Here is a 16,483-nt window from a genome sequence, read left to right on the forward strand (position 1 = left end):
GTGATCATTGTTGGGTTTTTAATGAGCATATGAATAACAAAAGGGATTATTGGAGATTTGTACATTTTGCATAACTGGAATATTAAAAAAAAAGGCATTTTTAATTTATTTTGATGTTCATTGGAACCCCAACGATAGTAATCTGATCCATGGTGATAATCTGATAACCTGTTCTAACTCATAGTCATTGTAAATGTCCCATCTTATACTGTGTGCCTGCTGAACCTTTGCACTATATATGTTGTTCCACCCCATGACGGATATGTCTGCTAAAAAGACATTTAAGCAAAAAACGAAATAATTTTTCAATCACTTGCCAAAAAAAGAAAATGCATACTCAGCTAGGTTTTAGGGTCGATGATAGCGGACACATCCTGTGAAGAGTGGGGAGACACCATTTAGGTTTTTCTTTAATTTATAATCCAATGTTTCCAAGCCAAATGTCCCTGTTTTTTCATCCTGTTTTGGAACCACACATGAATGGAAAAGCTGATCCATCTCACCTGTATGAAAGGTTGAAAATCAGCGTCTTATGAACGTGTGAATCTATCTTTGGTTTCCTCCCGAGTGTGTACTGTTTACGTTCAGCCCTGCATTTGAATGTTAATAATATCCTGTTGTAATTATAAATAAGCTTGTATATTGATGTCGTTTTGATGCAATTTAACTTTACCTCAAATGATTGTTTTGGATATATTGGACCAACAATAAAAAGAAAGAATGCGTTTGATACTCGACTGCTCAGGTTTCTTTTTAGTTTGTCTTTTGTAATATTCACTTTGATCTCAAAAAATAAAATGTATTGTAAATGCACACATGTAAAACTGAATCATAGAAATGACAACATATAGCATACCTAAAAAAGTCATAGTGAAGTATGTTTTAATCATAAAAGGTTGTTGTAAGAGAAAAAAAAAGTCATAGTAAAATGTTATTAAAAATGCAAAAGGTCATACTATATTATGTCTTAAAGAAGAACTATAGACTGTCATATACTTGAATGTTCAAAACAACTTTATTGGCAGAATTAGTGTGAATTTCACAACAGTTGGTTCCATATCAACAAATCACATTAAAAACTTCAGACAAACCTTTGACATTGTTATCAAAAACAAAATACCGTACCAGAGTTGCAGCTTTAAGTCTCATCAGTGCAAATGCCCTCTGTTTCAACCCCAACATGAACTGTACCTTGGCTGTAATAAACGTATTCAAACCTATTTCAAGGTATTGACAGGAGCCTTTGTGGGTTTGTGCCTTGTTAAGTGTAAACAATTAATAGTGCAATCATAAAGTAATGCATAACATAAAAAAACTATGCAGGCTGCACGTTCTTTCCTTCAATCCAACAAAAGTAAAAATAAAGCACAATTACAGGACACACACACACACACACACACACACACACACACACACACACACACACACACACACACACACACACACACACACACACACACACACACACACACACACTTGCGTGGCTATTAAAAAACACATTTCTAAATTTGATATTTTTATAACCCTAACCTCAAAGCAGTAGAAAAAATAACCCTAAAAGTGCAAATACTTTTCAAATGATGTCCCTATACACTCCGTCATTCTTAGCTCACACTCCTTTAGATGATGGCTGCAATGGGACAAGTTGGACACATTCAATGACATATTTACATTGTGGTAAAATCCCCTTGTTGGTGTTGCCGTAGAGATGACTTTAATGTATAAAAATGTCACTAAAATTCTGTTGGTTTATGACATTTGTCAAAACCAATTGTAAAATAGGTATTTGTTCATATAAAGGCCTGTATTGGAGTACAAAAATAGAAGTAGGATCTCCTCTACTACATGTCTAAAGTTTCACCACAATAGGAAGTGACATTAAAGGCACCATTCTGCTTTCTGCCCAATTCCTGTCTCAGTTGCTTACTCGTACCGATGCTAGCTCACGGCTGACGTGGGGGGGGGGGCTCAGTCCTCTTGGATCGTTTCGTCCCGTTGCCTTTTAGGAGATCTGCAGCCGATGACACTGGAGGGAGAAGAGAGGAAATATTATGATGAGAAAACGAGGTGTGTGAGTCTTCAAAGCAGGATAAACAAGTTTGTACATCAGCAGGAGACATGTCATGTAACAACAATACTGTAGATTAACCCTATATACCAGCAACGTGCAGTCAGGGGAGGCATGGTCACCTGTCATACTCCAACGAAACGGAAAAAAAACTAAAGAAAAACTAAATAATAATAATAATAATAAAATCTCACCAATGATCTGTGTTGTAAATGTGATTTCGGTATAATTCCAATCTCTTTTTATTGTCAAAATCGGCAAATTTGCAGAGCTCCGCTACAACTAGGCTACATGGGAGCGATGAGAAGTAAGGCAGGCACGAGCTCTGCCTCACGTAACCCTACATCAACTGGCTGGAACGCGGGCACTAATTTAGAGCGGCCACTTATTTTGTGAGCGCGCTCAAGCCATAGGAGGACTTTTACAAAAAAGTAATAGAAATGGTTGTCCAGAAGGATAGCATGGACTTCATCTTCAAGTCAAGGTAAGACCACAATTGTAATGAAAATGGGATCTTACTAAGAGAGAACAATCCAATATTTAGATGTTGGGTATCCTTTTGTTGAACGGTCTGTTTAAAATGAATCGAAGCATCAGACTAAAAAAGCTTTTGAAAATAACAGAATATTTCGATATCAGTCAGTGCCTCACCAGCCATGAACCTCACCGCACGTCACTGCTATATTACCCTTGATGTATTTCAATTGTGTCTTTTCTTAAAGGTATCTACATAAGATTTAAGGTAAATAAATAAATAATGGCCTTATCTAAGTGGACAGGTGGGAATGGCATCAAACTTGTTATCTTTAAAGTAGATTTCACTATTGTTGTTTCGAAGTGAACCAGTTTGGAGCCTCAAATAAAATAGTTGTTGACAGGGAATACACTAATTGTTTTCTCTCAACTCATCCCTGCAATAATATCCAGAGGTGGGAAAAGTACTCAGATGTTGGACTTGAGTAAAAGTAGAAGTGCCAGAGTGTAGAAATACTCTTACAAGTAAAAGTCCTGCAATCAAAATGTTACTCAAGTAAAAGTACTAGTATTAGCATCAGAATATACTTAAAGTACCAAAAGTCAAAGTACTCACTATTCAGATTGGCCCATTTCAGAATAATATATATGATATGTTTTATAATTAATTATTCATCATTAAAGTGTTATCAAAGCTGTTAAAGGTGGAGATGGTTTTAATGACTTTATTTACTGCAGGGTAACTTGTGAATTTACTCCATGTGTAACTAAAGGCTGATTTAAGAGTTGAATATATTTCACATCATTTATCCAAATCTGTAAAGTAACTAAAGGTATTAAATAAATGTAGTGGAGTAAAAGCACATGATTTACCTCTGAATTGTAGTGGAGTAGAAATACAAACTAACATAATTGAAATACTCAAGTAAAGTACATCAACATTTTTACTTAAGTACAGTTCTTGAGTAAATGTACTTAGTTACTTCCCACCTCTGGTAATATCAAAGGACCAAATGCATTCATCTATGGTCAAAATATTAAAAAAATAAAATAACGAATAGAAATGTCCATAAATGAGGTAGAAATGTAATCAAACGTAGGGTCTAATCCAAACAAAAAGCACCATAAAGAAAGTCCCATTATAAGTAACGCATGAGAAAACAATCTTCAATTTTTTTGTATCAAACTTATCTTGTTTTCATACATTTTAAACCCTAAGACTGAAAAATGCTCCAAACAAATATTGATCCCTGGCATTGAGGGTATCAGTCCCGGCAACAGTGTATGACCCCCCTCTCACCATATTGGTATCATCCCCAGCACGGTGATTATGCTGGACAGCGTGAAGACGAAGCCTGGGAACCAGCCCAGGGTCTGCTGGTAGATCTTAGTGAAAGCCGGGAGGTAGGCCAGGCTGGCAAACTTCAGAGCCAGCTGCAGGGAGGTGAGAGCGGTGCCTGATGGGAAGGAGGAGAGACAGGGCAAAGGACAGATACAGTAAATACATTAGGGAGGGAAACACACACATATCATTTTCTTTTGGGATAAACTAATCTCAGAGGGATCTCTTTAAATCTCTTTTGGGGAATTAAATGTATTTGCTTTCTAATACCACTCTCAACTATATGTATAAAACACTGTAATCTCAGATTAGCAGAAAGACTGTAAACATCGTTATTTTATATTTCCTTGTATATGCACTTGTTGGCACGTAGACAGAAAAGGGGTTGATGTTGCTGCTGCTTGCATTGCACTGACTTATCAAACAAAGCAAACACAAGAGGAAAATCCCTAACAATGTGTGTTTGTGTGTGTGTGTGTGTGTGTGTGTGTGTGTGTGTGTGTCAGAAAGAAGAAGCATGACTCTGACTAGCCACAGAACATGCTCTTCACCACGTGTCATCTTTTTGGCACAGACCAGCGTGAGTGTTTTCAGTATGCACCACTCCTCCCTGTTTACATACCTGTCTACATGCTGCATGGCACCGTGCATACACACAGGACACTAAAGGCCAACAAACAAGGATTGGTAGCTGGATACAAATCTATGAATAAGTGCCTCAGAGGTGACTTAATTTTCCCGAAATTGTGGCTATGAGGGGCCTCCGGTCAGTTATTACTGTCTGTACGCTGATGTATAATAACTGTAGCAGTCGGAGCGTCAGTAAGGGAGTTCCTTCCTGATCTGCCCATGAACTTCAGACTGCAAACTCAATTTGTAGGAACTGTAATGTTGTAATCCTTCTTCCTCAACTTCCTTGTTTTAACACAGTCTGATGTTTGATTGGAACTACTGACACCATTGTGTATCTGTCTTGCTCTTACATGGCTACACACACACACACACACACACACACACACACACACACACACACACAGACACACACGACGAACGACACTTGTTGCACACTCACCACAGGAGGATGCAGGGACCTGCTGTGAGAGCAGAGATCTGATGGTGGGCATCGGGATGAGGGCGAACAGGGTGAGGGAGCGGGCTGCGGAGACATCAGAACTGAATGTTATGTTTCTGTAAATACCTCCACAATATCACTTTACACGCACCATCACCGGCTACTACTTTCTATACCTGTAGGATCTCACCAATGTCACCTAACAATCAGTTTGACCCAATATGTCTCAATATAAAACACTACTGGCTTTAATTGTGGCTTATTTCATACTATATGACATTTTTCATTACCTTGTTTGCAAACTATACCAAGAAGGCATTTTTTATATTTTTGATGTAATGCTATATAATATGACATCTATTGTGACTTTTTTGTGACATAATATACCTCAACATGTGAGGTATATTCACCCACCTGTTTGGCTTTCATCACTAATGGTGCTGATTTATACATCTCATATTGGTAGCTACTTCTTTATGAGTTTGCTTTATAACAAAAATAAATATTTCGAACCACAACCATCCATCCATCCATCCATCTTCTCCCGCTTATCCGTGGTCGGGTCGCGGAGGTAGCAGTTCCAGCAGAGATAAGCGGGAGAAGATGGATGGATGGATGGATGGTTGTGGTTCGAAATATTTATTTTTGTTATANCCACAATTTAAAGTAATTCACACAGACTCTCTCCTCTTTACTCTTCTCTCTGTGAGGAGCAGCAAGCTGTCAGAACAAAGTGAAAAACAAACAATGGCATAAAAATATTATGAATATGTCGGGTAGTAATAGATTTATTTATTTTCTTCTCAGAGTGTATCAGAATGCGTAGTTTATATGTTAGTATTTCTAAAAATCTCCTGGGGGAAAATCCCCTCAGACCCCCTTCTGGGGTTGGGTTTTCAGCATGTATGCCTTTTTATGTTACAAAGTTCAGCTTTGATTCCATCATCTCATTAAACCTTATACTTTAGTTCTGTGAAGGGATATAAGGGATATACGCGCTGTACTTCACTTTAATTAATAATGTATGCTGTAAAGCGTATATATTACAGCACGATTTTTTGTTGAATAGGTTGTGGTTCGAAATATTTATTTTTGTTATAAAGCAAACTCATAAAGAAGTAGCTACCAATATGAGATGTATAAATCAGCACCATTAGTGATGAAAGCCAAACAGGTGGGTGAATATACCTCACATGTTGAGGTATAGTATGTCACAAAAAAGTCNTAAGGGTCGACATCAGCAAAGATGTTTTTTTGAGCAGATGATCACTACAACATAAGTTTTCAAAACCGTTTATGGTCTCCGGTACTTCCAGCCCAACGCCTACTGCATGTACATCGTTAGAAAATCGGGCCTTCAAAAATAAAAGTTTGACTTTTTCCCCAAAAAAGAAAAAAAAAATTCAATTTTTTTTCTTCACTCACACATCCGCGGATCGCGACCCACCAATTGAGAACCACTGGTCTATGATATCATTAAGAAGACATTTCTATTGCACTTTATCTGGCATACGACATAATGATACTTTTTATGACATACTATAGTAGTATGGCTCTCACTCTCAATTCCCCAAATTGGTTCCTACATTTCAGAATGTGTGCTGATAACAGAGATCTGTCAGAACACATAACAAAGATTCAGTTCCTCAGCTATATTCAATATTCATACTTCCAAATTCTAAATTGAATTCAGAAATAGCAACAAAAACAAAGTTGTTTTTTGCAAAGTGAAAGACTGGACTCTTGTAGTAATCGATTAACAAACTAAACCTGGTATTCCTATTAAGAATAACCGTTTTAACCATTGTGTCAATGTCAAAGTACTTTTTCATTATAAAAAAAAGAAGATAAATTGATATTGGTAGTCCAATATTTTGCCTATCCCGGGGCGTAAGGCAAAAACAGAAAAAATAAAACATGGCCTGAACTACAATCTGTCTGCATCAACTTTTTTTTCAAAGTTAAAATGTCCATTAGTCAGGATGGAGCACAAACTGTGTCTGAGTCTCACCCAGGTAGAACATGTAGGTTGCCGTGACGAAGGACATGAAGTAAATTCCCGATGCGAATGACAGCATGCCGATCAGGATGAGAGACGTGTCGCTGATGTAGCGGCGAAACACCATGACGCCCAGGAAGCTGGTCAGGAAGATGGTGCAGCCCGCTGCGTTCCCATAACCCACCTGGGGACGAGAGAGAAGGGAAATAAGGTCAAAGAGAATAAAACAATGGAAGAAAGGAAAAAATGAAGGGATCAATTACAAGTGAGACAAAATAAAATGAATATTCATTATACTGTACATAAAAACAAACTGTTTAATCATGATTTTACTTTACGCAGCCTGACATTACAATAAGTTGAATTTACAAAGCGTTACATGCATACTAAGTAAGTGAAACCAGCAACTTAGTGTTAATATTTCCCAATTTTCCAGGCCATTTAAAAGGTGAACGTTGACAGCTGCAAGTATTTATATAATTTCAGCTAGTATAATCTGTTTTACTCTATTATTTTCATCTAACTACATCCATCAAATTCACAAAGAGACCTTAATACAGAGATACTAAGAGAGCAACATGTCACCTGAGTGGCGCTCCAGCTGAGTGGCTCTTTCAACACAAAGGGGCCCAGTATTTCTATGGCCCCCCCCACTGCGGAGACGTACAGCATGGCAGCAACAAACAGCAGAGCCACGTTCACCATGTTCCTCCCTACAGGGGCCTCCACAGGGACCCCCCCGGGGGCCTGGGGCAGGAGGTCGCAGGCGTCCTCTGGCTCTGGGATGGGGACTGGCTTCACCTGAAATGTAAATGGATGAAGTAGTCTCAATTCGGGGAGAGAAAATGACGATATGAGTGGTTTAACTGTTTTAATTTGATCTTTTGTTACCCCTTAATACTATACAGAGTTTATAAGGGTGAGCTAATTCATTATTATTCTGGGGTTTTTAGTTGCAAAGTATATAGCATTTTGATGAACAGAGATTAACAGATTTTTTTTTTATGGGAAACGAATCAGTTAAAGGGTTGCCTATTAGTATTCATATAGTTAGTATTAAAGGCTGAATCTTCACCTTTTCAGTCAACATCTTTTGGTTTTCCTTTTCATTTAATGCCTTGTTGTTGTATATAATGTATGTGAGTTATTTTGTAAGATATTTTAGGTCTGAAAAACATTCCTGCTACTAGTATTACCTGTGCCACCCATTCCAACCGGCTGAACAACTTGACGGATATTATTCCATCCATTACATTCTTACAAGGAAATATGTCAGATGGTTTATCATCAGCAAAGAATGTTTTTCCAAGGTGGGGCCAAGTCAGTGCCAACAGTGAGTGATCTCAGTCTCTGGCTAAACATAATACAATGCTTTGGTATTTAACAAACCTTTCCAGAGGCAAAGTCAAAGTAAAACTAACAAACAACAACCTTAGTATAACTGTCGTCTATAAAATGTATTACTGCTTTAGTGCTGCTTGACTAATTAACCATTTTCCGAACGGGAAACAAAATTGTTGTTTATCAAAAACAAACGCACACACACACACACACACACACACACACACACACACACACACACACACACACACACACACACACACACACACACACACACACACACACACACACTGACCTGCAGCAGGGTGATGGAGTGTAAGAGGCAGAGCAGGTGCAGCAGAGTGCTCACGGAGAGCAGGATGGACCCGTGTTGGGTGCTGGAACTGTAGAGCAGGAAGAGGTGCCCCGACACCAGGCTGCCCACCAGGCCGGCCGCCCCGTACAGCAGCTCCACCCTCATCAACACCTGCAGGGGACAAGGAACATTTCTTCATTGAACAGTTGTGAAGAAAGTACATTTGTCCATTGTTGTTTTTGCATTCGGCAGATAAATGGTTAAACAAATATAATTTAGTGCCATTATATGTTGCTCTTGGTTGCATTTATGACAATGATGTAGCCTACTGTACATGCATTTGTCAAAATGGGTCACGAATTACATGACATTGTTAGGCTTTTGGAAAGTCTTTCACATTACAGTGCATATTTTGTCACATCACGATGTCTAATGCAGCTTTAAAAAAGACTGTAATTTCCCTTATCACAACACGTTTGTTCTGTGGTGGACTGTTACTTGTGACCTTCTTTCCTCAAGTATTGTCGCCTACTTGACTACAATTTCGTAGTTAAAAGCTAAAAGTAGCTATCCTACTCAACTGCAATTCAGGGGCAAATATGGCATTTTAATCCACTATATTAAAAAAAAAAAAAAAAACTTTAGGAGCCTACATTTGAAGACTGAGATTCAGAATGTTCAAGATAACACTTTGTTTTTACTTTATTAATAATTAAGTCGAAGTCCCAAAATTATTCTGAAATGGGATGTTGAGCATACTTTTTAAACTAAGCTATAAGTATATTCTAACGTTTATAAAATTATTATTTGACTTAAGTAGGCCTTGCATTTTGATAGGAGGACTTTTGCATGTAACAGAGTATTTATTTACTTTATTCTGTTGTACTTTCACACTTCATTGTGCAGCAGGTAACACTAACTGAGTACTGACCTTGGATCGGTCCTTCGCCGTGGAGCCGAGCGACGCCAGCGTCATCACGCCGGGCCAGTACGCGCAGAAGCCCCCAGACAGCCCGAAGACCACCCCGGCTCCGTACATCACCTCCAGCGGGAGCCGGAAGAGGACCACCAGCAGCAGGGCGAGCCTGGACAGCAGGTACCCGCTGAGGGGCAGCATGATGGGGGCTCTCCTCCAGCCGCGGTCCCCTAACCTGGCCAGCAACATGGCGGGTAGGATGGGAGTCAGCCCGATGATGAGGTTGTAGATCAAGAAGAAGTCTGTCATGAACTTCTGCTGGCTGTCTTTCTCGGATACGTCGGTGTAGGTGGCGTTGACACTCCGGTCCTTCACCACCATCTGCAGGGCCGTGTCGAAAAGACTGCTGCCCAGCTGCTCCAGCACCACCACCGACTCTATCTGCCGGAGGACCGTGAACGCCGCATGGCACGAGCCAGGCAGGACCATGGTGACACTGTCACTCACACACAACTCTCTTATGGAAGTCAAAATGAGTGGGAAAACTTCCACAAAGCAGCTGCTGGAGTTACTCTGGTGTCAATGCTGTTCCTGCTTTACCCAGTAGTGTGTGTGTTTGAAATCAAAAGCAGCGAGGGTGTAAATAATAATCTCCCACGCCTACTTCCTACTCTGACTCTTACCACAGGCACGACGATGACACTGGAAAGTGTACTCACTGTGTGAAATATTTTACCAAACACTGGGACAGCTCTTGGGCTTCTGTTCATGACAGTATGGCCTCACAACATTAACAAGTCCACACTTAAAAAAGTAACAATAACACAAAGGAAAGTTAAATCATCAAAGCTGATGTTATCTCTGGATTCCGTGGCATGTCAGGAAAAAATATAAATCAGTAAATAGACTGGTAGTTTATTTTTCTGATAGTGTTTTCATTATTGGATTTAAATTAAAGAGGCCCTATTATGCTTTTATGGGGTTTCACTTTCCTGTATTGTGTTATAGTTTACATCTGGGACATGGAGACATCACTACATAACATTCTTGTTTCTATTGGCTGGCATTCCAACATGATTTGTACATGACAGGCTGAGGGCAGGACATCTCAGCGGTTGACCGATCACAACAGAGCTAACCAATCAGAGCAGACTGGGCTCTGATTTCAGACAGGGGGTGAAAAGAGGTGCTGCAGCACAGGCAGTAGAGAAAAATAAAGACCGTTTGAACATTAAAACATGTAAACATGTTGCAGAAGAGGCACAAAATACAAATATGAACCTGAACATTTGCATGATAGGGCCCCTTTAATCACCGTGATGCACGTGTTCCTTGAGTTTTCCTCTGATAAAACATGAAATATCAGAAAAAATGACTGACTACATTTAGTTATTTTTGTTTCAAAGACATCTTAGTTTAACACCAGAATAAAACACTCAGAGATCCCACGTGTACAGGTTTTGTTTTTAATGAGAAAATATTCATAATATGTATAGTAGGTGTATAAGTGTGAGCCTTACATGTCCTATAAAATAAGAAAGCAGAGTATGAGCGTACAAGTGGTTAACATAGGAACAGAGGTTATACTGTATAATACGATTGCTTTATCGCACACACACGCTGAAGCTTGGGCACTCCTGCAGGGGAACTACCGGCATTTTCAAAAGATAAATAAAACATCTCTGCACCATAAAGTCAAACAACAAAAGCATAATAATAAAAATAATAAATCACAGATAGAACTGCTCTGCGAGCGCATTGTGTGTAACCATTTCAAAAACGTTATTTAGTGAGAACTCGATTTAGGGTTTGATTCAACCTCTTCATGGGAAATGAGGTTGGTGTTGGTGTGTGTGTGTGTGTACATAACACAGTATGTGTTGCAGCAGCTACAGTAAGCTAGAGACAAAGCCTTTGTTTTTGTTGCTTAAAACTCAAATTGTGCTGTTAATAAAGCTAAGATATAGGAGACTGTCAAACATCACTATCAGTTTTCTGCCATTCAACCCTGAAAAGATCTGGGTTCAAGCATCTCTAAAATCTAATATTTTTTTTTTAAAAATGCGTCATAATACCATTTTATTTTTGCCTAAACCGGTTGCAAAACCTCATATCAGCATCACTGTACCTCCGTTGCAACTATTCACACATTTCCTGCTGCACCACAATGACACCTCCGCCATAAAAAAGGACACTGGTTCTCTTTAAATACTTTTTTTCACTATATATTATCACGTGTAGAAAAACAAGGGAGAGGTGGATTTTCTGGAACCAAGGTATGGTGATTGTTTCCGGGGGAAATGGACACATCACACACTTCTGCTTGGTGGTTACTGGCACTGTTTTCCCCATCATTACAATTAAATAGAGTCAGATCATTTGCACTTAGGATGGGACTGTCCCAATAAATATAACCGAAAGTCATTAATGGTCAGTTCATGGAATTTCTGTGCAAGTTTACCTCAGTTTTAATGATATAGATTTGTATTCAGTGTGTTTGTGGGCACACTGAAAGGTCTAGACAAAAGGACACTTGAAACAGGAAATGCCAGCAGATGATCGAAAAATGATCACCATCCTCCTGACATCCTAATGCTGGAAAATAATCTAAAAGGCTTCATTAAACTAGCGAACACAGACTGAAAAGTAGAATCCTATCAGTGAAAGTCGTTCGAAAATACATTTTCTTCAGCCATGTTGAAACACTTTTCATTTAAAGTCAGTCCTGTAAGCTGCAGGGATTGTTCTGATTGCTTTTAATTTGCTTAAACGTTTTGCCCCCTTACAATCCACAGTGTTGCCTCCCAAATAGAAGCCTGAAAATCTTCAGTCGTTTAACGAAACAGGACGTCCTGCGAAATTCTCTCAATATATATAGTATAAAAACTGACAGCCTCAACACACAAATATCCAACTTCTGTGGTATTAACATAGAAAACGAACGGACACTCCGTTGCAGCCTGTTGAACTGGTAGTTATTTTTGCCTGTTTGTGTGCTTGTTTCAGGTTGTAAAAGGAGTGTCATTTCATGCACACAATCAGTACTTCTTAAATAAATTGGAAACTACGCTGATGGTATGAACACTTTTTTATAAATCGCTTTTCCCTATACATTTCTATTATCAAACTTTATCCTCAGCTAGCAAGGGATAGTAGATACACGGCCCTGCTGGAATCTCTACATACATGTTCACAATACACAGTCCTACCTCAGTATAATACATCAAACAACTACTTACATCTGAAAGCACGGGTCCGCAAAGCGACGTAGCGAGTAAAGGTCAAATAAGCGATTTTTAGAATACAAAACCCCCGACCCAGCCCTTTAATCAACTGACTGAAGAGACGCAAACATGACCCGCAGTCCCTCTTTATGAAGTCAGTGAAGAGTAGTGTTTCCTTTCTATCCAACGCGGCTGTGTGTTTTACTCTTTTGAAACTGTTTTCATACAGAATAGGAGAAGATAACATACTCTGTACTAATCGTACATCCTACGATTACTCATGATCTAAGGCAAAGTTGAACCTTGATGCTAGTTTAGCAAATGTCCACCCTAGCATTTCCAAGGACAGCCAAGTCGGCACTTAAATTGAACACAGATGCTTCAAGTGATTGCAAAAGCTCCTACAAACATGTCATACGTGTCTCACATCTGTACTGTGGTGTACTGCGGCACTGCAGGATGCTCGATATCAAACTTTACTGAATGTGACGCACCAGGTCCCGTTGGGTTCATCAAATCCAGGTAGAAATCATTCTGAAATTACAGAAATATGGTCTTTCTTTTTCTTCGTTTTTTTTCCACACAGTGTGAAAATGGTTTGGGTTGTTATCAAGCATCCATTGCCAAGAAAACATCATCAGCAAGTCTCAGGCAACCAGTCAAAGTAAAATCTTCAGATCTCAGAACATCTTTCAATAAAAAAATTACAGGAAATTCCTATGAATATTGAAGTCATTCAACGTCTCCTAACTGTTAAAACCTTTGAATCGCTCTAAAACCATCTTAAAACCCTTTCAAAGTGTCTTTTACGTCACTGACCTTTTTCAAAATGGCCTCAACACCTTAAAAGTCTCTCACATTCTCAGTCTCTTAACATACGGTTGGCCTTCAATTCTTCTTTTCTTAGATGAGCCTCAATGGTCGAGCCAACGGGTCATGTGATCATAAGAATACTTTTAGTAAAATAAATACTTTTGCCCCTCTCCTTGCTGCGTTTTTTCTTCTTCTTGTCCTTCCCACTTGTTCTATAACTGTCTCTGGGAGGAGCTGCTTACTCTTCTGCTTACTCCTCTTCTTCTTCTTCCTCCTCCTCCTCCTCCTCTTCTTCTTCTTCTTCTCCTACTTCTCCATCCTCATTAGCGTAGATACCGGCCTCCCATTTCCGCGCCATGTCGCTTTTCCTCCTGGTGACGCGAGTGGCCTCCAGAACCTGTCAGTTAGAAAACAACAGTCAGAGAATCATATACGTAAGCACTGTCTACTAAAAAATGTTTTTAAGTGGCAACACCATCACAAAAGAAACACACCACAGTGGCTTTAACGTCGCATAAAGTGTGTCAAAAACTGATGGAGCGCTTGGTTAAACCATCCCGCAGTAAAGGAGTCATTAATAAACCACCAAATGAAGCGCACCTGCAGTATTTGACGGTAAAAACAAAAGTTATTTGACTCCATTTCAGGGGGAAATGTCATGCTTCAATATTGGATTTGATCCCCGATCACAATCTGTCTCACACACTCGTGCCAAGACACACACCACCACACACACAGTGACTAACACATGAGCACACCGTTCCACACAGGAGTGACTGTTTAGTGAGCAGGAATCCAGGGAGAAGGGGAAATGAGTGGAAAAGGATGGACACTAAATTATTATTAAAACACTGAGGCCTATTTAAGCTTTTACGTCAGTTTGTACTGTTTCTATGACCTCCAGTCCATAATGATCACAACATAGACATCAACCAAATATAACAACTCAAATGTACATATTATTTTAAGAATTGTATTATTCTTTGAATAAAGAATTGTATCCCGAAGACAAATTATGATATTTGTTACCTTTATCGATACATTTCACAGAAAATTACCATTATGTACGAATTATTCAACATTTGAACAATTATTTTGAAATAATACAAATCTTTTTTTCTTTTTTTTACCTTTACACTTAATAGCACAACTTGACCTTAACTACTGTACATATTTTAGTATTTTAATTTTTTTAACTGAGGCTCGTAGTATAATGTAAGTTGTATACAGAGGCTAAAAGCAGTGCATGGGGCAAGGGTTGGGGGGGGGGCGGGGGGGGGGGGTCAAGGTCAGCACCAATTCATGGAAAAGCACATGCAGCACCAACACCACAGAGCAGAACACTAATGCAGTGCGACCACAAGCAGACCTGGGATCAGATTTCAAACTTTTAAGGTTTTCTTCACAGTATCTTCTCGGTCCAGGGTTTCAAACTAAAATAATACATCCCCATCTTTGTTTTCAGGATCTGGCCGAATGAGTGACGTTACATTTATCATCTACAAACTTGTATACAGTAAGTTACATGGGGAATACGAAAGTGGCTCCCAGTGGAAATCTCCACTCTAGAAACTCGTCTGTATTTGAGAAAAGTTAACACAACGCTCATGGAAGGAGATAAGACACTTTTTTCTTCTTATATAACATTTTTGGGCCATATATTGCCTTTACTTGGAGATACAGAGTTAAAAGGGGGAGATAGAGGGGAGGACATGGCCTGAAACCTGGCAGCGGACACAGCGTATGGGCCGCCAGCTCTAACCACTGTTTAATTGTTACAGGAACAGTCCAAATATAAATGGGAATGTATTGCTTTTCCAATACTTTTGAATAGAGTCTGACCCAGGTCTGTGAGTTAAGGAGTGAACAGTGAGACAGGTACCTCAGTGGTTACCTCGTTGACCAGCAACAAACGGGCATACTGAGCGACCAGCAGGAGAGAAGCAACAGTACAAAGAGTCAACATGTGAAAAACAATACCTGCAACAGTGGGAAACAAAAAGCCTGCTGGATGTTCAAGATACATTCTGTTAGATATCTTGAAAAAGGCATGAGAAATAGGTGTGCTTTACGGTATATATGATTAGTTAGTTTAATGTGATGTTGCTCACAGGTGTATCTTTCCTTGTTTGGGAATAAATGAAGTGTATGGACCAACAGATGGAGAAGTGAAACTGCTGCTTGAGACATTTTCTGGTTATGTAACTTTTTCTTTCCACCATCCAAGCCAGTAACCTTAGTTTGCACAGTGTGGTCTGCCAACATTGAATACTTCTTCTCAAGAGAGACCTTATTCCGGATAATGACACACCGCTGGACACCCTGGCATGTAAAGACACATTCAGATAGAAAGAATGAGAGACGAAATCCCCCGGCGTCTCGGACTTACTTTCAATTTCAATTCCTGCTACTGGCTTGGAAATTCCCTTCGGTGTTGTACAGCGTTAGCTAATGCCAACAGGGCATGTGTGAAAGCATTTAGGTATGGTGACATTTAAGTATCTAATGCCATTGAAACACAAACTTTCACTCAACTTTCTGCTACTGTCCCTCCCTGAGATACACGATGGCATTGTTATCCCGTGTTATTCTGTTGTTAGATGTTCAACGAGAACTCCTACAGGTTTATTCAGTTAGATACTCACGCTGTTGTCATCGATTTTCTCCCTCCTCTTCACTTTGTGTGTTTCGTAGTCTTCCATTAGCGTCTGCATGTAGTTTTTGGGTCGTCCTCCGGAGTCCTCGCTGCCGGCGTCAGACAGCGCTCCCTCTGAGGGCGAGGGGGAGACGGGGGGAGCAGGGCGAACCTTCTCGATCTTTCCTGGAGAAAAAAAAACATGGAGTTAGACAGGTTTGTTAAAACAAACACCATCACACAAGGCATGAGTGATCTAAGTAAGCAAATACATTTAGAAAATAAATGTTTTGTAGTTTCAGTG

The 16,483-nt window shown here is 39.5% G+C and overlaps 2 protein-coding genes across 2 annotated transcripts in view; both read right to left on the reverse strand.

Moving 5' to 3' along the window:
• Positions 1-1,456: 1,456 nt before the first annotated feature.
• On the reverse strand, positions 1,457-10,103 carry slc46a2 (solute carrier family 46 member 2). The gene is made up of 7 exons (XM_010771605.1): positions 9,523-10,103; positions 8,592-8,762; positions 7,541-7,756; positions 6,968-7,139; positions 4,957-5,040; positions 3,843-3,999; positions 1,457-2,026 (listed from the first exon to the last, which is right to left on the reverse strand). The coding sequence occupies exons 1-7, from the start codon at positions 9,994-9,996 to the stop codon at positions 1,969-1,971; spliced, it is 1,332 nt and encodes a 443-aa protein (XP_010769907.1). The 5' UTR covers positions 9,997-10,103; the 3' UTR covers positions 1,457-1,968.
• Positions 10,104-13,782: 3,679 nt separating this feature from the next.
• Positions 13,783-16,483, reverse strand: part of palm2akap2 (PALM2 and AKAP2 fusion) — a 66,555-nt gene continuing 63,854 nt past the window's right edge. The window contains 3 exon segments of the mRNA XM_010771606.1: positions 13,783-13,941; positions 15,427-15,465; positions 16,190-16,365. Of these exon segments, the coding sequence (XP_010769908.1) occupies positions 13,783-13,941; positions 15,427-15,465; positions 16,190-16,365 (374 nt within the window).

The sequence above is a fragment of the Notothenia coriiceps genome, unplaced genomic scaffold (genome assembly GCF_000735185.1).
Source record: "Notothenia coriiceps isolate Sejong01 unplaced genomic scaffold, NC01 NC01_scaffold00010100, whole genome shotgun sequence".
NCBI lineage: Eukaryota > Metazoa > Chordata > Actinopteri > Perciformes > Nototheniidae > Notothenia > Notothenia coriiceps.

Bases quoted from the DNA above. Each gene is read 5' to 3' on its own strand.
- slc46a2 (XM_010771605.1), bottom strand. From the start codon at position 9,996: ATGGTCCTGCCTGGCTCGTGCCATGCGGCGTTCACGGTCCTCCGGCAG. The intron at 5,041-6,967 runs GTGAGACTCAGA...ATGTCTCCGCAG, and splicing joins AACCTACATGTTCTACCTGG to CCCGCTCCCTCACCCTGTTC. The intron at 4,000-4,956 runs GTGAGTGTGCAA...CCTTCCCATCAG, and splicing joins GGTCCCTGCATCCTCCTGTG to GCACCGCTCTCACCTCCCTG.